Source organism: Festucalex cinctus, chromosome 8 (genome assembly GCF_051991245.1).
Source record: "Festucalex cinctus isolate MCC-2025b chromosome 8, RoL_Fcin_1.0, whole genome shotgun sequence".
In the NCBI taxonomy this organism is placed as follows: Eukaryota; Metazoa; Chordata; class Actinopteri; order Syngnathiformes; family Syngnathidae; genus Festucalex; species Festucalex cinctus.
The window spans coordinates 2,400,931-2,423,872 of NC_135418.1; the positions used below are offsets into that span (position 1 = coordinate 2,400,931).

The 22,942-nt window shown below is 42.8% G+C and overlaps 1 protein-coding gene and 1 long non-coding RNA gene across 2 annotated transcripts in view; both read left to right on the forward strand.

Annotated features, from left to right (window-relative positions):
* LOC144023327 (uncharacterized) overlaps positions 1-22,942 on the forward strand; it is a 227,107-nt gene that overhangs the window by 172,051 nt on the left and 32,114 nt on the right. The window lies entirely within an intron of this gene.
* Positions 6,617-22,840, forward strand: lrrn1 (leucine rich repeat neuronal 1). The gene is made up of 4 exons (XM_077528627.1): positions 6,617-7,100; positions 17,162-19,438; positions 22,384-22,409; positions 22,741-22,840. The coding sequence occupies exons 2-4, from the start codon at positions 17,289-17,291 to the stop codon at positions 22,812-22,814; spliced, it is 2,250 nt and encodes a 749-aa protein (XP_077384753.1). The 5' UTR covers positions 6,617-7,100; positions 17,162-17,288; the 3' UTR covers positions 22,815-22,840.

Sequence of the window (22,942 nt, forward strand, 5' to 3'; positions counted from 1 at the left end):
AACTCGATGGAATAATCAGCGACCGATTTTTCCCCCTGAACTAAATCTAGCAACCGACCCCCGGCCTCTCTCCCCCTAACCGGATGATCGAACACGCGTTGAAATTCACCCACAAAATTTGGAAAAGAGGACCGAAGGTCTGGTCGCGCGTTGCTCACCACCATAGCCCAGGTAGCGGCTTGACCAGTCAGGAGGCTCATAACGAACGCTACTTTGGACTGATCTAGAGCGTAAGTAAATGGTTGCTGGTCGAAAATGAGTGAACACTGATGTAAAAACTGACCGCAACCTCCAGGATGTCCATCGTAGCGCGACGGGTGGGGCAAAACAGGTTCTCTATGCGTAACCGGGAGCGCCGACATGGCAGTGTCCGAACGCGGAAGCTCCGGGGTCTGCACCCCGCGGGAACTGAGCTGTTCGAGTCTACCGAACATCTCCTCACAACGATGAGCTAGCCTGCCGACCACCTCTTGAAGACCGATCAAGGTGGTCTCGGTTTGCCCGACCCGTTGTCCCTGACTGGCCAAAGCCCGTCTCACCTTTTCCGAGTCTGCGGGATCCATGGTCGGATTATTCTGACACGACTCGGCTGAGTCGAAGAAAAACGGATCCCAGAAAGGCAGGCTCAGAGAAGGAAAACAACCACGGTTTATTCTTTGAATCAACCGGAGAAGCAAAACTTGCTCGCAGGCAAGATAACGCGGATCACAATGAACACTTGCACTCAGCAAGGAACCCGAAGGTAACAGAAAACACTCGCAAAAGGCAAGGAACACGAAGTTAACAAAAAACACTTGCAAAAGGCAAGGAGCACGAAAGTAATACATAACACTTGCAACCGGCAAGGAACGCGAATGTAACATAAAACACTTGCAAACGGCAAGGACGCGAATGTAACAAAAAACACTTGCAAAAGGCAAGGACAGAATAACAAACACAAAACACTTGCACCCGGCAAGGACTACTCGAAATAGAAATGCGGAAATAATCAAAAAGCGAAGTAAACAACAGAAAGCGACGCGGAAATACACACGTGAATACAGATTAACCGAGGACGAAAACAGATTCAATGATTTTACCAACTTGGAAACGCGGAGAACACTTGGACACACTGGTGAGCAAATAATAATCCGACAGCTTGCTGTGCAGCTCGGAGTCCTTTTAAAGTCCTAATTGTCAACGCGATGCAGGTGCGGGGCTGGGGAACGCCCCCCTCGTTGTTGGCACTGGAACACACACACAAAAGCACAACAGGCTGAGAACCGAACCATGACAGCTTTTATTGTCACGAAAAATCTTCAGACTTTGCGAAACCTCAGCGGCCACGCCCTTTGGCGAAAAGTTACAATATTTGGTGTGAGGCATGATCAACATCTTAAGGCTTTTCTGACCAATTTTCAACTGGATCCCTTCAACGAGCTCAGCACAGTAGCTAAAAACGTAAAGTATGACATTTATTGTTACCACTAGGTGGCGCTATCTGTATAACTGAATTTTATCATATCGATGTTTTCAGGCCGTGACTATTATGTTGCCTGAGAAGTTTGAGATTTTTTGGAGCTTGCACATGGGAGTTATTAAGCATTTGCTCTTTCTGGACAAATGAAATTTTAAAGACAATATTTGATGCCCCGCCCCCATCATATAGTATTTCGAAAAGGCAAGACTTTTTGCCCAGTTGTTCTCTCAGGTCTTGAGATGATAAATGCCAAGTTTGAAGTCAATTGGATGAAAAATGTTTGCAAAGGGGGAAAAAGCATGACCACAGTGAATGTGCCAAAATAGGCCAAAATTGGACATTAAAAAATTCATAGCTCATTTACTGTACATTTTAGCTACATGGTCCCAATAGACTTTTTTGTGCGTCTCGGGGTGCTACACGTGCCTGCCAATTTTCGTTGCTCTAGCTCAAACGTGCCGGGCTTGGTTTATATTTTTCTACGCTAGGGGGCGCTATAGAGTCGCGTTGTTATGACGACTTCATAATATCAAATTTTTCGCCGGGCCTGAGGAGTGTGCAAAGTTCGGTGAGTTTTCGGGAATGTTTAGGTACCCAAAATCGCGATCGTTTGCGGAGAATAAAGAAGAAGAAGAAGAAGAAGAAGAATTTTTACAAAAACAATAGGGACCTCGCAGCGGTCGCTGCTCGGGCCCTAATAATAATAATGAGAATAATAATAATAATAATAATAATAATAATAATAATAATTTTTACAAAAACAATAGGGACCTCGCAGCGGTCGCTGCTCGGGCCCTAATAATAATTTTTACAAAAACAATAGGGACCTCGCAGCGGTCGCTGCTCGGGCCCTAATAAAAACTAAAATGAAAAAATCCAAAACTATAATAACCCTACTACCATATTACAAATAAATTGGTGTATATACTGTAGCATTTTTCTAAATATGCAAAAGCACAAATAAATTATTTGTACAATTTTTACGACTAAACACAATTTCTCTTCATAACATTATGGAGCCCATCCGTCCTTCTGATTTTCTGTATGTAGCCCTCAAATGAAAAAGTTTGGACACCTCTGATCTAGACACACATTGACATTATTAAGCACTATATTTTCAATACATAATATATTGCAATCACAATTAATAAATACATTTATAATACAATATTTAGTTTTTCACAGGTAACTAATAACTGTATCCGAATCCATTTTAAAAGTAACCCTCCCAACCCTGCTTATAATGTAGTGCAGAACATCATTGGCAGAGCGGGATTTTAGCTCACTGAAAATGCTTTGCACTCCCAAACCGGAGAAGTAGTTGAGACATGTGTTTAGTCGCTGTTGATTAGACATTTCCTGCGCCAGTAGTAGATTTAATGTGGGCACCCCTGTTGTAAATGGAACGTAAATGTAAATGGTGGGTTGTTCTTTTGGGATGAGACATGGGAATGGAAAATAATAGTTAAATAGCACCACAATTCAAAAGATGCAAACCCACCGTAGTTACATTCGTAAGTTTCGTTCTATTTCGTCCCTCCCGACCGCCAGGTGGCGGTGCTGTAACCAGCACGGAACGCCGAATACCAGCGATGTCACGAAGACCCTGCAAAGACTACCCCCCAACGGGGCCTCCGCAGGACCCCGAACCACGTCCCGTGGATGAGGAGAGGTGACATACAAGCTGCAGAACCTTGAGAACGTGCAGGGCGACGACCAAGAGGCAGCCGCACAGAGGCTCAAAGGGCACGCCCCTCAGAGCAGCCCACGACGCAGACACACCCCTGGTGGAGTGACTGCGCACCGTCGTCAGAAGGGACCGACCACAGACTGTACGACTGTCGAATCACGTCTCTGATCCATTGAGAGAGGGGTTGCTTGAGTGTAGAAGAGGCACGCCTCCTATGTACGACAGATTGCCGGCCAAACCGCCGGTAGTGCAGCAACAGGTCCTGACCCTCATCAGTCCAACACCCACACACAGGTGGAGACGCCGTGAATCGGGCTGCCAACCCACCGAACCCGTCAACCGGGCGGAGAGCCCGGGTCGGAGGGGCAGAGACTGCAGTGGAGGGTGAACCTTAACTGGGCTGGCCAACAAAGGGCCACGAACAGCACTCCAGACGGACCCCCAGAAAGGTCAGACGAATGAGGGGGAGAGGCCGCTCCCGCAGAGCAAACCAGAGGGGACAGCGAGTGGACTCCACAGAGGCCAAGAGAGCGACAGCCACCCTACCGCAGCGACTCCACATGTCGCTCACCACCTTCCGCCGCATCCACAGGGCTGACGACGCACCATCCTGATGAATGATGTGGCGCACGAAGCAACCGTAAAGCCACCAGACACTCGGAGACGCCGACGCCAACTCAGCGGCGGGTGGAGATGAACCACCCACCCTTGCAGTGGCTGCAGTGGCCGCAGGGCCAGGGGAAAAAAAACGCCGTCAGGTACCCTAGCGTGCCCCATCGTCGCAGGAGAAGGACAGAAAGCTGCCTCCTGTCGGAGGGAGAGGGAGACATTTCTTGGTTGTTCTTGGGGGAACAACATCCCCCACTGTGAGGTCGGCCGAGCACCCAAGGATGTGGTGTCCAACGACATCCCAAGCGACAGTCGTTTTCGCGACATCTGTGAACACTGTGGGAGAGAATGACTTTCCAAAAGCCAGCCCCGCAGCCCCTTGCGCTGAGCCGCAATCGGGACGAGGAAGCAAACGTCCATCCCCTCGATGACAGTGAACCATTCTATCGATCGTATGCAACACCACAGACGTAGGCATCCACGGGATGAAATGGAGAATCCATGGCAGCCCGCAATCGGCGCGCAGCCAGTGAGCACGTGCCGGTATGCCGCTATCTCCGTCCGGGATAGGAAGCCCGAACCGCCCCGCCACTGACGGGATCAAACGGAGACTCCTTAGCAGCCCTCAGGCGACGCGCAGTAAGTGAGTGCGCGTCGGTACGCTGCCAACACGGTCTGGGACAGGAGGCGAGAACTGCTCCGTTACCAACGGCATCAAATGGAGTAAGTACCCTTCGTAGCTCTCAATCGACGTGCAGTCGATGAGTGCACGCCGATACGCTGCTAACTTAGTCTGGGATAGTAGGCGAAACCGCCCCGTCACCAACGGCATCAACTGGAGAATCCGTAGCAGCCCTCAAGCGACACGCAGTCAGTGAGTACGCATCGATATACTGCTACCTTCGTCTGGGATAGGAGGCGAAACCACCCCGTCACCAACGGCATCAATTGGAGAATCCGTAGCAGCCCTCAAGCGACACGCAGTCAGTGAGTACGTGTCGATATACTGCTACCTTTGTCTGGGATAGGAGGTGAAACCGCCCCGTCACCAGCGGGACCAAACGGAGAAGAAGTTCCTGAAACCGCAATGGAGACGGCACCTCGGCAACATCGTCCGCCTGGGAGGGCAACCAGCGGGTTGCATCCGGCACGGCCACCCCTGCCGCGAACGACGTCCCCGCAGAGGCCTGACAAGGGGAAGGGGTTTGATCACCCCAATGAGCTTATTCCACCCTCCCAGTCGCCACCAAGTTGCAAAATTGCAACGAAAAGTGATAATCAGCCCGAACACATTACTTTGACACTCCCAAGGCCAGGGGCTGCAGGAGAAGCAGATCTGCGGTGTACGGTGGGCAGACCCAATGTGGGGGATGGAGGCGGTCCCTGGCCTTGCACTTGCCCCCTTACAGGTCGAACAAAATGAGACCCAAAAGCAAACAAACAAACATGCATGCAAGTGATAGTTTGTGCCGTCCTAAGCTAGCAGTTGGTATGACCCACGGTACCTCAGATAGCCAAGCGCATCAAAGCCGAAATAGTGAGACAATCCAAGCTAGGAGAGGATAGGAAATCATTCGTACCGTCTCCGCCAGCCCGCATGGTGAAATCCTGCAATTGCGGCAGGAGGATATCAATACGTCTCCCAACTACACACCCCTACACAACGGAGGCAACAGCATCGGGTGCGACACCGCAACCTAGGCGGGTGTCGGGACACCATACTAACCCTCAGCTACCGCAAATCTAAACAACGGGTTGCTGACGCACCACGTAGGCCACAACTCGGGTTATGCTGGCACAAGCTAGCAGAGTGCACGATAACCAATGCAGCAAGCCACACACATCAAGGCGGTGTCAGCTCCCAGCCATCTGCTGAGTAGTGTGGCGCCACAATTTAGAAGAGGCGCCGAAAATGCCTTACCTTCCCTGGCAAGCTCTTTTCAGCACAGTAAAAGGCAACACGGTATCAAAAGCATCGGTTGCCGTGTCAGCACCTGAGCAACCGTCGAGGCAGCAGTCCTCCTTCCGGCAGGAAGGAACCTCCAGTGTTTACAGCGAGCGACGTCCTCCACGGCCGCCTCCGCTCGACGAGCAGTCAGTGAGTGCGCTTCGAAATGTTGCTTCCTTCCTCTGGGATAGGAGGTGAGACCCGCCCCGCCACCAACGGAATCAAACTGAGCTCCCCGCAACGACGGCGGCAGACACCGTGAGGAGGGAACGACCCCCGGCGATGGAAGAGTCACATACGTGGTTTATGTGCCGAAACTCCGCGTGGCGGATCGGCTCCGTGAAGCGAGGGCGCCCACACAGCAAATAAGGATTCACTAAATGACGTCCCAAACTAGCAGTCAGCTTGATAAACAGCACGTTAGCGACGAACAGCCCCGATCAACCAGATCACAGGCTACTCGCGACGGACGGAGCGTATAACGCTGTGCGAGAAGCGTTCAAGAGGATGTGTTTTTGGCGACGTTCCCTTTTATACACGGGATTACGTCGGCCGGACCCATTGACAGGCATATTTTGTCATTCTTACTCGATGACGCTGTCGCGACAAGGGGAATTCCGTGCTGGTTACAGCACCGCCACCTGGCGGTCGGGAGGGACGAAATAGAACTACAGTAGTACTTACTATTGTGTCTTTTTTACTTTTATTTTGTTTTACTTTGTGTACTTTGTATATAGTCCATAAACGGGGTATTGTATATCATGTATAATCTTTTATTCTTAAAAAAAAAAAAAAAACACATTTTTCAGATCAGAGGTTTTGAGCTTTGGCCACACCGGCAAAGACAAGAGTAATACCACAATAGGAGCAGCGGCCTGTCCAACCCCCACCCATGCAGCCAACCCCGCCCTGGCCCAGCCGCCCACAGCCGCCTTTGTTCTCCTCCCAGCAAGCTTGAGCAGATGGCGCGCTGCTTGGCTTGGCCGCGCTTGACAGAGTCACGCGCTCCACCAATCGGCTGCCGGGGAATCAGCTGACTGGTGTGGCCAACGCCAGGTGTTTTGATCATTTGTTTTCTGCCCCCCTCCATCTGTTGGCAGAGAGGAGTACTCGCGGGGCGACAATTCTTCTGTGGAGGCTAGCAGCAGTTTGGCCATCCCTCCGCAGACCGCCATGCAGCCCTGGGACTGATCGAGTGGGACACACACACGCAAAGACGTCCACGCTGTGAGCACATCAGAGGAGCAGCGAGTTAACGGAATAAACGTTTCATCATGCTTTTGCTTTAACGAGGCAGTCACAGACGTTATTTTTTGGTGTTCCGTGGCGACGCGTTACCGTTTTTTTTATAGGAAGGACTGGCGCGTTAAATGTCATTGAATTGGAATGACAAGGTGAGCCCTTATAAATATTTATTTCTTTATTTATTGCAAAACATATATTTAAACCTTAAATTGCTTTCCTTCCTGCAGCAACGATGAGCTGAGATTTTATTTTGGATACAGACGCACTCAAGGGCATGGCCACCAATTTAACAGTCACATCATCTACCAGTGAGCCTATCACTTATTTGCGAAGTCAGAGTATTATTTAAAGTGGCAAGTGTACCGTTTGGGGGGATTTAACCATGTGTCAACTCGGCAATGTGTCAAAAACAAACTTTGATGTCTTTGCGACACTTGCTGTGCCCGCAGGAACCGCACACGTGCGCAACATTCTCCAAATGTGATTTGCATATTAATTACAAAAGTGGATATGGGCAGATGTCTGGTGCATTCGAAGCTCAAGAAGTTGGTCTGTCGTGAGGCAGGGCCTTTCTCGATGTTGCTCTGGGTAATGGGTGTTGTGTTGGTAGCGGGTCCATTGTGGATTGTGCTGCTTGCTGCAGCTGTTGCACTATTGTGATGGAGTGATGCTGATGGCTTCACTGCCATTTGCTTAGCGGGATGATTAGTTTCTATGGAACGTGAGGAGACAGTGATGATGGTTTCACTTTTTGATTCTTGAACAAGCATGTTGTGAGTTATCCCTTAATAATTTCCACTTTACTAAACTTAAACTGTTTACCTGTAATGTTTTTTCCATAGTCTATTGAGGCCTCAATTTTTTTTCTCATTGAAAACGTAATTTGAAATAAAATGAAATTGTTTTACCATGCAATTTATTTCCTTTAGCATGTACTCATTAATCTAGTGCGCTTTGCAAGCAGCTGTCTGCATCTATCAGGATGTTAGGAGGCAGCAAGTCTCATGGGGGTTCCAACTCCCAACTCTCGATCCAGCCCCAAGCAGCATTTAGGTCTCAAGGGTGTTTGGCAGAGAGAGATAACAGTATGGTGGGGGGAAGCTGAGTTATTGAGCTAAAGCCTCTAACCATTATTCATATAAGAAGGGCTATGGCATTAGCCCCTTTGTCCTCTGTGTGCTTGAGATCTCAGAAACAAAAAAAATGTAGTTAAAATCCAGTTCAGATCATCTCTTTTGGCATTAATGCAGTCATTTGAATGGTAAGACAGTAAATACAGGGTGGTTTCTATCTATTTGCACTACATGCGTGTGCGTGTGTCCGTGTCACCTGTGCTGATATTTGGTTATCGGTTAACAAGAGTCTGTATGGTGCGAGTCAAAATAAATATGGAACTTCATTTACATATGTGTAGCACTTTTCCACCTGACAAGGCCCTCAAAGCACTTTACAGTCACCTACTGATGATGCGGCAACAGGAGCAACTGGGGGTTCAGTACCTTGCTCAAGAATACTTTGACATGGTTACAATGACATGGGATCAAACCCACAACCTCTGGGTTGAGAGACAAGCACTCTACCACTGAGCCACACCACCTCAGTAGTGAACAATTTTGTATTTCTTCATTCTTTGTATCGTGTCTTCTAATGCATTAGTGAAAAATATATAATGTGTGTTAGTGCTGTGCAATATGGACAAAATGTTATATCCTGATGTAGGCAAGTGAATACAGTATCTTGATAACAATATACATATATCCCAATATTAAGCATGAGTATAATTGCCACAAACTCCCACCCACTCCCAAAACCCACCAAATTTAAAAGAAAGACCTATATATCTCACTAAGCATCCATCCATCCATTTTGTTGACCGCTTATTCCTCACAAGGGTCGCGGGGGGTGCTGGCGCCTATCTCAGCCGACTCTGGGCAGTAGGCAGGGGACACCCTGGACTGGTTGCCAGCCAATCGCAGGGCACACAGAGACGAACAACCATCGACACTCACAAGCACACCTAGGGACAATTCGGAGCGCCCAATTAAGCTGCCATGCATGTCTTTGAAATGTGGGAGGAGACCGGAGTACCCGGAGACTCACTAAGCATTTTACTGTAAAATTGCATGAAATCAATGGCAATTTTTATATTCTTCTAATTTCAAATATAGTTCATAAAACCGTAAAATGGCCACAAGAGAGCTGCTTATACTGATATTTGGCCGCTGTGGCGAGTAGGGATATCTTTTAATGAGACATTCGCCTCTCCGTACCCAATATTTTCCTTCAAAATTGTATATTATTAATGTCAAATCTATCTAATCTTTCTCCCTTTGATTACAAAACACAAATTTTATAGAGCAAACATAATAAAAGGAATAAAAGATTAATACAAATAAAACAAAAACTATCTTGTGATTATTTATTTTTATTATTATTTTTTAAATTGTCACGAGGTGTGTGTAGGACACATATGCAGGGACACAGTCAGGCAAAGCAGGTGCACTCACACAAAAAGTTCATTAACAAAATGTAAAACCAAAACAAGGAGTTTTGGTTTTAGCTGGGAATTCAGACTTTTCTGACTTAAGACAAGAAGTATGCATTGGAATGACCCTTTGAACTCGGTTGGCAAGTTTGGGGAAAAAAAAAAAAAAAAAAGGACTTCACCGCCCGGTTTAAAGCTGATGTAATTCGATCATGGCGAATCCTGTAGAGACAAAGACCGTGAACGGCAAAACATAATTTACACAATTCTAAACATATGTATCTATTTCTTATAACATTAATTTAGTGATTCAAAAAAAGTAACTTTACATAACCCAACATGATTTACACTGACTGTTAGAGCAACGAACAATTTATCAGATTCAGCCATCTTTGTTGTAATGTTTACACTTTCCTCAAACACTTTGAGGTCGCAACTGAAAGGGGATATATCTGACATCCCACCTTCCACGAATGCAGCATAAATACAAGCAAAGTAACGAGACAAGGAGAAACACCTGGACGTTAGATAAGTGTCTGAGGGAGCTGATAGGAAGACACGAGGGGCCGCGTAGACGTTGAGCACAGACTTATACCTTGGTAAGACCACAGGAATGTAGCCCGATTTTAAGCCGACAGATGTGTCGCAGACAAACGTAGCATGTCGTGACCGATTTTCAGTTGACGTAGCCAAGCCCGTGTAATGTGGTCCACCAAAATACAGTATAACATGTCAGAATTATTCACCCTGCCCTCCTACTGTGCTGTTGTTGGTACCGGATGTGATTGGCCGGTATTGGGGGTTTTGCTTCTCTGTGTTGTATTCTGGTTGTATATTTCAATTTGTTAAATACAAATTGTTGAGTTTGGGAGGGGAAAAAAAGGAGCAACGGAAGACTGAAGTTTATCCTACCCCTCTTGGCAATACAGCAAGCAATGATCGGGTGGGGTCTTGTCGGTTTCAGTGTGTCCAAGACACAGAGCAAATTTATTGCGTAATCTGACTGTGCGAATGTCATGAAAGACAAAAAAGTAGTTTGAGCTCGACATTAACAAACAGGGCAACACAAACCACAAGAACACAAGACAAAATGTGAAACAAAGCCAAATACAAATCTAAACAAAAGCAAACGTCATGACAGAAATGTCATAAAGTGTGAAGAATTATACTAAAATTTAATAGCAAAGTTAACTCAAAATAACTAGTAACATTTAAGTATGCCTACCATTTACCCAGTCAAAGGGTGAAAAAATTAATTGTTTTTGCTGGGATATCTGCAGAACACTCGTACTGTACATTATCAGTATAGATGGAAATTTTAAAAGTGAAACTCATATGATATCAATTTATTGAACACAAGTAGGGTGGCATGGTGGTTGAGTGGTTAAGCACGTCCGCCTCCCAGTTCTGTGGACTCGGGTTCGAGTCCAGGCTCCGGCCTTCCTGGGTGGAGTTTGCATGTTCTCCCTGTGCCTGCGTGGGTCTTCTCCGGTCTCCTCCCACATTCCAAAGACATGCATGGCAGGTTAATTGGGCGCTCCGAATTGTCCCTAGGTGTGCTTGTGAGTGTGGATGGTTGTTCGTCTCTGTGTGCCCTGCGATTGGGGTGTACCCCGCCTAGACTTAGACTTAGACTTGACTTTATTGATCCCTTTGGGATGGCTCCCTCTGGGAAATTTACATGTCCAGCAGCAATGAGAACAGATAATAAAATAGAAAATAATTCAATCATTCAATAAATAAGGTTATTACACCAGAGATTGAATTATTATTATTAATAATAAGAATCAAATGAAAAATAAAAATTCAATCAATCAATAAATAAGGTTATTACACCAGAGATTGAATTAATAATAATAATAATAATAATAATAATAATAATAATAATAATAATAATAATAATAAGAAGAAGAAGAAGAAGAAGAAGAAGAAGAAGAAGAAAAATAAAATAAAAATTCAATCAATCAATAAATAAGGTTATTACACCGGAGATTGAATTAAATAAATTAAAGTGCAGTAAAGTGCCATATTTGTGAAGTGAAGTGCATGCTACACCCTCCTCCCCCCCAGTGACGAGTTGTAGAGTACAATGGCACGGTGGACAAAGGAGTTCTTTAGTCTGTTGGTCCAGCACTTGGGGAGCGTCAGCCTTCCACTGAACAGGCTCCTCTGACTGCTGATGACAGTGTGCAGAGGCTGGCTGGTATTGTCCATAATATCCAGCAGTTTGTCCAGAGTCCTCTTCTCTGCCACTGTCACCAAAGAGTCGAGCTTCATGCCGACCACAGACCCGCCTGATAAGCTTGTCCAGTCTGTGGAAGTCCTTCTTGGATATGCTGCCCCCCAGCACACCACGGTGTAAAAGAGGACACTGGCAACCACAGACTGGTAAAACATCTTCAGAAGTTTGCTGCAGATGTTGAAAGAATGCAGTCTCCTCAGGAAGTACATCCTGCTTTGTGTCTTCCTGTACAGGTGACTGGTATGTGTTGTCCAATCCAGTTTATTGTCCAGCCACAGCCCAAGGTATTTGTAACTGTCTACCACCTCTACCTCAGCTCCCTCTAGCAGGACTGGTCGCGGTCCTGGACTGGACCTCCTAAAGTCAATGACCAGCTCCTTTGTTTTCGAGGTATTGAGCTGTAGGTGGTTGGTGTGGCACCATGCAGCAAAGTCTCTGACCAGTCTCCTACTACCCAAAGCCAGCTGAGATAGGCTCCAGCACCCCCCTGCGACCCTTGTGAGGAATAAGCGGTCAAGAAAATGGCTGTATGGATGAACACAAGTAAAGGAAACTTTTCAGTGCAACAATGCATACCTAATTTGGATATTCAAAACCATTTTGATTGTTTGGAATGTAATACTCATCCAGCCATCCATTTTCTCGACTGCCTACACCTCACAATGGTCGCGGGAGTGCTGGAGCCTATCCCAGCTGGCTTTGGGCAGTAGGCGGGGGTACACACTGAACTGGTTTCCAGCCAGTTGCAGGGCACATCTAATATTCAAATGTCTTAAAATTATACATTGTGGGTTCTCAATAAATATAAACTGTAATCATCAAAATAAAAATAAAAAAACTACTATACTCTGTGTGTAGTAAACTGATATGATATAATGTGCATTATATGAGTTCCACTTTTGAAATTGAAATAATAAAAAGTCTTTTTTTTTTGTAATTATTGTTTCTATTCACAATCCTTTACTGAAACTTTGTACAGGCTAACTATATTGGACACTCAAAGTTTGAATTATTTTCATTTGAAATATTAAATATTAACTGTACATTTTTAGTGCCAGGAAATCTTGATGTTGACACTCTTTGACTTGTGTGGTATTCACTCATCCATCCATCCATCCATTTTCTTGACCGCTTATTCCTCACAAGGGTCGCGAGGGCTGCTGGCGCCTATCTCAGCTGGCTCTGGGCAGTAGGCGGGGGACACCCTTGACTGGTTGCCAACCAATCGCAGGGCTATTCACTCATAGGTTGATAAATAAATGAACAAGAGCAAAAGAGATGGCAGCCGACCTGCAAAACATTGCTCCATCATCAAACTTTAGTCTCAGACAAACTAGTTGCATAACACCATCTGCAAGAAACAATGAAGAAAGAACGTGAAATAAGCCGGGTTTTTCAAGCTCAATAGCAGTTTTTTTGTTTTTGTTTTTTAATAGCTAGCACACATGCACGCGGAAGTACAGTATGTAATGTAACTCAAAAACGTCACATATACTGTACTTCCACACATTGAGACTATTCACTTTATAGTGAGCAAGGCAATTAAGCAGTGGAAATCAATAAGTGTTGTTAATGGTTAGTGGCCTTGTCTTCAAACAGCAGGATTTAATTGCAGTCACGTGACAGTGGTGCAAAGCTGGCAAACTTTGTTCTCTGTAATGGAGGTTCTTTTATATTAAAATGATATATAGTGACACACCTTGAGGTTGAACACGATCTGTTCTGGGATGCTGATCACCCTCTGAAGCAATGCAGTTGAGCCTTGTATTTATTTTTCAGTACGAATTGTATACTGCAGTTAGTTGACATTGTGTTTAAAACTTCAATGCATCCTCCGTGTTAGGCTAAAAGCATCTGTTGTTTAAACCTCTGTGTTTTCAGTTTCCTGCTTTTTTGTGATGATGTTTTGAGTATTCTGTCACCTGATCTGTGCTTAAATGTTTCATCACAATCGACTCGTCAGGATTTGTTATTGCAAAATGATCTAATGGGATATTTTAAGTGCTTACGGCTGGGCTTTTTTTTTTTCTTTTTTTTTGGGATAACTAGTTCTCTCTGAAACATATTTTTTGTTTGTCTATTACTGAGTCTGTTTGATGAACTTTTTAATGGGGAGACAAAGGACAAAAAAAAAAGGTTGCAATCATTTACCAAATATGGAGAATATATGATTAACCTAATTTCTAGCTTTCATATACGAAAATACAAAAATAAAGTGACCTCATTTAATAAAGTCAACTTTAATTATGACCAAAAATAAATAAATCATCTAAACGTCAACAATGTTAATCACACTCCTTTTTGTGTTTCTTCAATTCAAACTGCATATGGTGAGTGATGCAGCATTGAGAGAAATTCTGCTGAAATAAAGTAAATACATTCCCATTTGTAACCATGAACAGTTGCTATGGATAGCCACACTGTATGTTCTGGATTTAATGAGCCATTTTAATATGAGATTTTATTAATTAACTCAATGTGTAAATTGGCAACCTTTCTGGTAAATTGGTTTATATTTGAACATATAAAAATGCAATAAAGTTACTTTAAAGCCACATGAAATGTGACTATGCTGGACATGGCATGTTTTTCCACACACACACACACACACACCGACACACACACACACACACACACACACACACACACACACACACACACACACACACACACACACACACACAACAATCCATGTGGTGGACGCTGTTAATAGTTTACAAACAATGCCGTGATAGTCTCAGAGTAATGAAATCATAATTGAACAGCACACCGGTACACTTAATCTATGATGTTATGAATTTATTACTTCGTTTTCTTTATTGTTGCTGAACATGTGAACGCTTGACACAGTTGTTTACATATTTTCTTTACTTTGTTCCCGCTGTTCTTAAATGCATTGTGAATGCACATTTCCTATCCTGATTTTTATTAATCAAACCAAAAATAAGCCTCTTTTCTGTTGGCATATGCATGGCACTGCTACATACCCGTAACATATTTGACTAACAAATTGTAAGAAATGTTGGCCATGTAGTTACTTGAAATATTGCATCACGCGTTGAAAACAATCCCAAAAATAGCGCTGCATTTTTGCTCTAATTTTAATTTCCATTATGCCAGACACAAAGAAGAAAAAGAAAGAAAAAAGAAATATTGTTTTCAATTACAGTTAGCGTGACCGGTTTCTATCTTTTAAGTTTGCCTCTTTTACACTTGCCTAATGCGGCGTCGCCCTCGCCTCACAACATACTGTACAGCCCTTTAGCTGGAAGACTAAGCACGTCACCAATGCTGCTCCTGCTCCCATAGGGACTTGCCAGTGTGTGAGGGGACTGCTCCGGCCTTCATGGCGCTGTTGCCAGGCAGGTTCCATTCAGAAGAATTAGTCAGCTCTCTTGCTGGAAAGCCTCTTAAGGACTATCTTCTTAAGATTACGTTAACCATGGGACTGTGCTGCTGCATACTGTATCTACACTGTACTGGGAAGAACGTTTGCTTCTTTAGTAAATACACCTTACTGACTAATGGGATCTCTCAAGTGTTGCTGCTGTTAATGCAAGCACAGTGAGTTTGTTAAAGATGTGCTGGTAACCTAATCCTGTTTGTAAGAATTGGGAAGGATGACATTGCTGCAAAGATACAGTGGATCCTATTTTCTTGCCCAGTGCAAGTCTATTGCAAATTGCAGTCTAACTGGGGGCATGGGCGGAGTTTTGTTGCTTTTACTAATGCAAATAGAATAGGGCGCTTTGTGCAGTTACACCACTTGCGCCATTACTTAGACCTGTTTTTGAGGGTCTAGGGTCCTTCTTGTCACCAAATTCCCATGATGTGTCTACTAAATTCGCAAACACGCCAAAATTGACTTGCCCCCTACACTTCCAAATCGATTAGGAAGGCTTTCTAGAACATTATAAAATGATAGCTGCACTTCTGTAGGCGCAATGGCCACTATGTTTATTAGGGCTGGCTATCGATTCAAATTTCCTCAATCGCTTTCGATCTTTCCTGATCAATTCAATGTTGATTAATTATGGAACATCAATTCTTAACTACACATACGTAAAAACTAGTTAAAAATTATTATGTTTATTAATAAAAGCAACGTGTTATAATCACAAACATTTACATCAGCAAAGATTAGATGAAAATATTTTCATCCATCCATTTTCGTGACCGCTTATTCCTCACAAGGGTCGCGGGGGCTGCTGGCGCCTATCTAAGCTGGCTCTGGGCAGAAGGCGGGGGACACCCTGGACTGGTTGCCAACCAATCGCAGGGCACACAGAGACGAACAACCATCCACACTCACACGCACACCTACGGACAATTCGGAGTGCCCAATTAACCTGCCATGCATGTCTTTGGAATGTGGGAGGAGACCGGAGTACCCGGAGAAGACCCACGCGGGCACGGGGAGAACATGCAAACTCCACCCAGGAAGGTCCGAGCCTGGACTCGAACCGGAGACCTCAGAACTGGGAAGCGGACGTGCTAACCACTCGACTACCGTGCCGCCCATGAAAATATTTTCATAATTATAATTCAATAATTGTAAATATGAATCAAAAAGATTCTGATTGGTCTTAAAGTGCAATAAAGTCATGTCTTTCATAAATGTAAGAAAATACATTTAAATTCATGTGAACAGTAAGGAGAAAACAGTAAGATACAAAGAAAAAATTGGTCTTTCAAATTCTATTTTCTGATGAATTTATGGGAAAAGAGACATTAAAATGATTGACTCGTGGTTTTAGGAATTAATATTAGCCTCGAAAAATAAAATCAATTCAATATCAATTTGATTTTTTTTTTTTTAAACCGTCCCTAATGTTTATCTATATGGGAATTCAATTTAAGTACTTTCAGATATATTTTTGAACACAAATTTTACAAAAACACGTCATCTGTTTAAATGATGTTTCCTGCTCTAATATTTTACATTTTAAAAGCACTTCCTCTGAGAACCATAAGCACCAATTGAACTCTTCAGTCAAATTCAAAATCAGGAAAAGTTACGGTAGAAGCGAATATTTATGTAAGGAATCATCCAACAAATCTTTTTTTCATATTGCCCTAAATTCTGTACTGAAGCTGTTGCATTAAAATTTTAGTTCTGCATCTTTACACACAAACGTCTTCTGTGTTTAATGATGTTCAGTGTGGTGCTGATGTTCAGCTCAGAAGTTAATGATCAAGTCCTTTTGGGCCTGCTGGATAGATGAAAGCTCTCCGAGGATTTTGAGCCATTTCCAAGTAGTTCAGCAGTGTTTTGCACTTGCATCATAATGAGCTGACTTGCAGTCTCAAAACTGTTGATGCTGCACATAATTTATTGCCTTACAAGGAAACTGGGGTAGCAAGTTGTTCTTCTTTTCGCTACCTGATATCCACACATGATATGTTTGACTATTTAATTCATTCTTAATTGATTTTTTTTTTTAAATCACCCCAATTCATATCTTTTTTTTCTTTCTTTTCAGATTATTTTTCTGCATAATCCTGCTATTCAAGACATCAGTTGACTTCACGCTCAAAGACATATTCAGTGGAAGTCTGGTTGATGACTGTTAGGTACTCTCTTCAAAAGTCATCTGCTCCTCTTGCAGGATGGCTAGATGGGGATTGGGGCGCTTTGGTCCAGGCTATATGTTTGCTGTCTTGATTGTGGTATCAACAAGTATATCCCTTGTACAAAGTAATGACTGTCCCCAGCTATGTGTTTGCGAGATCCGACCATGGTTCACCCCACAGTCCACATATAGATATGCTACCACTGTGGACTGCAATGACCTGCACCTGACGCGCATTCCTGCCAACCTCTCGAGTGACACTCAGGTTCTCTTGCTACAAAGCAACTATATTGCCAGGACCAGTGAAGAGCTGGAGCAGCTGTTCAACCTGACAGAGCTGGATCTATCGCAAAACAATTTCAGTAGCATTCAAGATGTTGGCCTCACAAATATGTCACAGCTCACAACACTTCATTTAGAAGAGAACCAGATCACAGAAATGCCTAATTACTGTCTACAGGACCTCAGCAATCTGCAGGAGCTTTACATTAACCACAATCAGATCAATGCTATTTCTGCCAACGCTTTCTCTGGACTCCATAATTTGCTAAGGCTTCACCTTAATTCCAATAAGTTGAAGACCATCAGCAGCCAGTGGTTTGAATCTACACCCAATTTAGAGATCCTTATGATTGGGGAAAATCCTGTTGGTGGAATTACAGATTTTAACTTCAAGCCTCTGGGCAACCTGATAAGTTTGGTCTTGGCAGGTATGGATTTGACAGAAATACCTGAAAATGCCTTTGTGGGCCTTGACAAGTTAGGAAGTCTCTCTTTATACGATAATAAGTTGGAGCGAGTTCCTCAAAAAGCCCTTCAAAAACTGCCTAACCTCAAGTTTTTGGATTTAAACAAAAATCCAGTGGACAAGATTCAGGAGGGAGATTTCAAGAACATGTTGAGGCTAAATGAGCTGGGTATAAACAACATGGATGACTTGGTTTCTATAGACCGCTATGCTCTGGATAATCTTCCCGAGCTCACTAAACTGGAGGCAACAAACAATCACAAGTTCTCTTACATCAACAGTCACGCCTTCCGTGATGTCCCAGCCTTGGAGAGTTTAATGCTGAACAACAACGCGCTGAATGCCCTCTATCAGACCACCATAGACTCGCTTCCCAACCTGCGTGAAATCAGCATCCACAGCAACCCATTTCATTGTGACTGCATTATCCAATGGATGGGTGCCAACAAGACTACCATTCGTTTCATGGAACCTCTATCCATGTTTTGCTTCATGCCGACAGAAGTCAGGGGTATGCACGTGCAGGACGTTATGCAGAAGAACCTAGCAAACCAATGCTTGCCGATGATTAGTCATGATACCTTCCCAAGTCACCTCAGCGTAGACATTGGAGCTAGCATAGACTTGGACTGCAGAGCCATGTCTTTGCCCGTGCCAGAAATCTATTGGGTGACGCCAACAGGGACCAAGGTAATGATAGACAGCCAGTCTGATAAGTACAGCCTCAACAGTGAAGGTACATTGAGAATTTCCCACATTCAGGTTGAAGATTCTGGCAGGTACACCTGTGTGGCTCAGAATTCACAAGGAGCCGATACAAGAGTGGCAGCCGTACGGGTTAACGGCACTCTGCTAGACAGCACTCAGCTTATGAAAATTTACGTCAAACAGACAGATTCCCACTCGATTCTGGTCTCCTGGAAGGTCAACTCCAACGTAATGACGTCCAACCTGAAGTGGTCATCTGCCACCATGAAAATAGACAACCCACATATTACGTACACTGCCAAGGTTCCTGTGGACGTTCATGAGTACAACCTGACTCATTTACTACCGGCAACCGAGTATGAGGTTTGCCTCACCGTCTCCAACATCCAGCAACAAACACAGAAGTCTTGCGTGAATGTAACCACAAAGCAAACCGCCTTCCCTGTGGAAGTGTCTGACCAAGGCACCAACGTGGCTCTGGCAGCTGTTATGGGGACAATGTTTGCAATCATCAGCTTGGCGTCCCTCAGTGTGTATGTCGCTAAGCGCTGGAAAAGGAAAAACTATCATCATTCCCTGAAAAAGTACATGCAGAAGACCTCGTCCATACCCTTGAATGAGCTGTACCCCCCTCTTATCAACCTGTGGGAGGCGGATAGTGAAAAAGAGAAAGAAGGCTCCTCTGAGAGCAAACCGAGCCAGGTGGACACCACACGCAGCTACTACATGTGGTGAGAGCGACGACTCATTTTTTATTTTTTTTTTAGAGAGAGAGACATGTCAGAAAGCACATAAGGTATATTATGTGTATTGTAGAAGGTTTTTTTTTTTTATTCTTTATTTTGTTTTCTTTGGATCTCTCAGACTCAACATTTCGGCTCCTTAGTTTCACATTTTGTCTTTTGAATTCCTGTCTATTTTGACAGATACTGGCAGCTTTCTTTGTCCTACTGAATGAAGTAGACACTTTGTTTTATTTATAGTACATTTTGCGGACACAGCATGAGTATTGTCACAGATTCAGTAGATGTGCTAAAGCCACATTTTTTTTTTTTAAACTTGTTTTTCTAGCAGGAGTTTAAAGATGTAATCATTCTCATGTTAATCAGCTTCACTATTGACTGTTGTGCACTGAAATATATCTATGAACTCAAATATAAGCTGACAAAGTATGTAAATACTTTATATACTGTCTATTGGATAATGTTAGCTATTTCTATGTAATGTTGTATCAACGATTTCGTTTACTTTTTGTACGTTGATAATCACGTTTGATTTTCACTTTGTTTGCGGAGCAACTGACGTAAACCAGCAATAGAAACATGAATGTTTGAAACTAGCTAAATTGATGTAAGGCTTTCTACATTTCTTGACTACTTTTTATCTTGCTAGAATATGTCTACAATCACTTGCTTATCATTGTTTACACATGTTTATGAAAGAACACATGAAATAAAATTTTCTTTCATCTTAATTTTCAAACCCTGATTTCAACATTATTTTATTGTACAAGCATCACACTGTTATAGGGATGGAGCAGTTACAGTGTATAAGAATGTTTTATTCTCAAGATGGGCACACCCAGTTAGCAAGTGGAGGTTTAAATGCTGCAAACATTACGAGCATCTTTTAGATCTTTACGGGGCGGCATGGTCCAGTGGTAGAGTCGTCATCTCCCATGCGTGAGGTTGTGGGTTTGATCCTCAACCCTGGTAACCATGTTGTAGTGTCGGTAACACTTTATAATAACTATCCGTTATAAGTAGTTCATAGATCATTAGTTGATTGTTAATTAATGAGTTGTTAATGACTTATTAAATGTTTGTTAAATGTTTGTTAAGGATTTATACTTATGACTATAAACAGTTAATATGTCATTATTAAACTGTTAGTTATTGAGTTATAAATGACTTGTTAACTGTATATTAATCATTTGTAACTATATATTATAAATTAGTAAGACTAAGTTAACAAACTATTAGTAAATTACTTAATAATGACTTGTTAAGTATCAGTTAATAGTTTATATCTGTTATTAGGACGTTATTCTAAAGTGGTAGCTATTCCTCATTTATTAACTGTTATTAAATGAGGAACAGTTGCAACTTTACGATAATATCCCAATAGTATAAATTAGCTACTTACTAATATTTAACTTATATATTAGCTAATTCTTTACATAGTAGATGTTAACCATCTACTAATAACTATGAAACTTTGTCAAACAACAAACAGGTGGAACAAGTTGAAAGTACAGAATTTGAAGGTGAAATTTAAAATATAAAATTACTATGCCTTACCATGCCTAAATATCAATTTTCCGTACCATTGAACTTTTTCCACTCATGTGCTCCTCTACAAAGTTTCACTGGTATAGTATTAGTAGATGGTTAACAAACTATTAACAACTGCTGTAAAGAAGTGAGTTAATCTACTACTTAAATATTAGTTATTACTCTATTTATGTTATTGGGACGTTATTCTAAAGTTGCAACTACTCCACATTTACTAACACGTAATAAATGAGGAATAGTGGCAACTTTATAATAACGTCCCAATAACCTATACAAACTATGAAGTAATACTTATAAAGTCATTAGTAAGTAATTTTCTAATAGCTTGTTAACGATGTATTACTAATTTATAAAATATAGTTATGAATAATTACTATACAGTTAACAAGTCATTTAGAGCTCAATAACTAACAGTTTAAAAATAAATTTTTTACTATTTATAGACATCATTTTAAAACCTTAACAAACAGTTAACAAATATTTAATAAGTCATTAATAACTCATTAATTAACAGTTTACTAATGGTCTATTAACTAGTTATAACGGGTAGTTATTATAAAGTGTTACCGTAGTGTCTTTGACCTGGCAGCAGCTGACTACTGGTGTGCGAATGTGAGGCATTGTAAAGCGCTTTGGGCACCATATGGTGTAGATAAAGCACTATACTATATAAAGCAGTCCATTTACCATTTATGGTAATGTGATGGGAATAGCTGAAGGTGCTAAGTTAACAACCTAATATTGATTGGGAGAGAGGACTGAAAATCAGTACCACAACATGGTCTGCACAGCAATTATCAGAGTACTTTCAATTTTCTAGCCAATGCAGGAATAAATGATGTCTCAGAATACTCACTAGGCATTGTTGGCAATTGTTGACATGGTATACAAATTTTGATTTCCAAAACTTGATTTGACCTTTTAGGTTATGCAAGTGAAATTTAACAATCCACATTCGACTCAAAATGACACAGACCAAGTTGATTTTCTCTATTAAAATGTAGGCCCAGTCGGCTTTAGCAAAGGTGGATTGATTTGCATCCAAGCAATGTTGGAGGGCCCGTTATAATCCAAGGGAGAGGAGACGCATAAAAGATTGTGATTTTTCTCTTCCATTTATAAACAATTTTGAATTGCTGAAAGCCATTATTGTCAAGGTCATTTCGGGAGCCAAGTGCTTTTGTTATTGCAATTATTTAGACTCCATGCTGTTCCTTGCACAGAGTAGCTACAACAGATGGCGAACCAAAATTGTGCAATTCTCAAACAGGGAGCGTAGATGAGCCAGATGAATCGGTGGAAGCGGAGTTTGAAAGCCCCGCTGGTGAAGCTTCACCTAAACACCGACACACTGACCTCTGCATTGTTTGTGTCTCAATCAGGTTCCGCAGCTCAAGCTACTCCTCCAGTAAGTATTTCAGGAGAAACTAGTACACTTGAAAAAGTTGATGAAAAAAAGTTTGGCGCTATTGCTTAGCAAGTCTTTCCTTGTATAAGGAAGTAGCGTTGTGTCGCCAAAGTTAAACAAAAGTGAAGAACAAACGGAGTATGAGAGCACGCAGTACGGAGGCCACCATCCACATCACCATAATTTGCTGCCTCTGGGTACCATCTTAAGAAAGAGAAGAACATAACATTTTTCTTACAACTGCTTGTATTATGTCTTTTATTTAGTCTTTGTTTAATTAACCAGGTAAGGTAATTGATAAGAGTTTCTCATTTACATTGCCATCCTGGAGGCTATTCACTGTCCAGTGTCTTGCCCAAGGGCACTTCGACAGTGGATAGTTGGAGCTGTGATTCGAAGCACTGACCCTTCTGTCACTGGATGACCCGCTCTACCAACTGAGCTACACATGCTGCTGTCTTGGAGACATTGAAACCTGGACCTTGTAATGTAACGTACTTTGGAGTCAGCCAGTCCTCCCTTCAACTTCTCCA

Excerpts from the sequence above, each read along its gene's own strand:
- lrrn1 (XM_077528627.1), top strand. The coding sequence starts at position 17,289 with ATGGCTAGATGGGGATTGGGGCGCTTTGGTCCAGGCTATATGTTTGCT. Across the intron at positions 19,439-22,383 it reads ACACGCAGCTACTACATGTG|GTTCCGCAGCTCAAGCTACT; the intron begins GTGAGAGCGACG and ends TGTCTCAATCAG. Across the intron at positions 22,410-22,740 it reads CAGCTCAAGCTACTCCTCCA|GCTATTCACTGTCCAGTGTC; the intron begins GTAAGTATTTCA and ends GCCATCCTGGAG.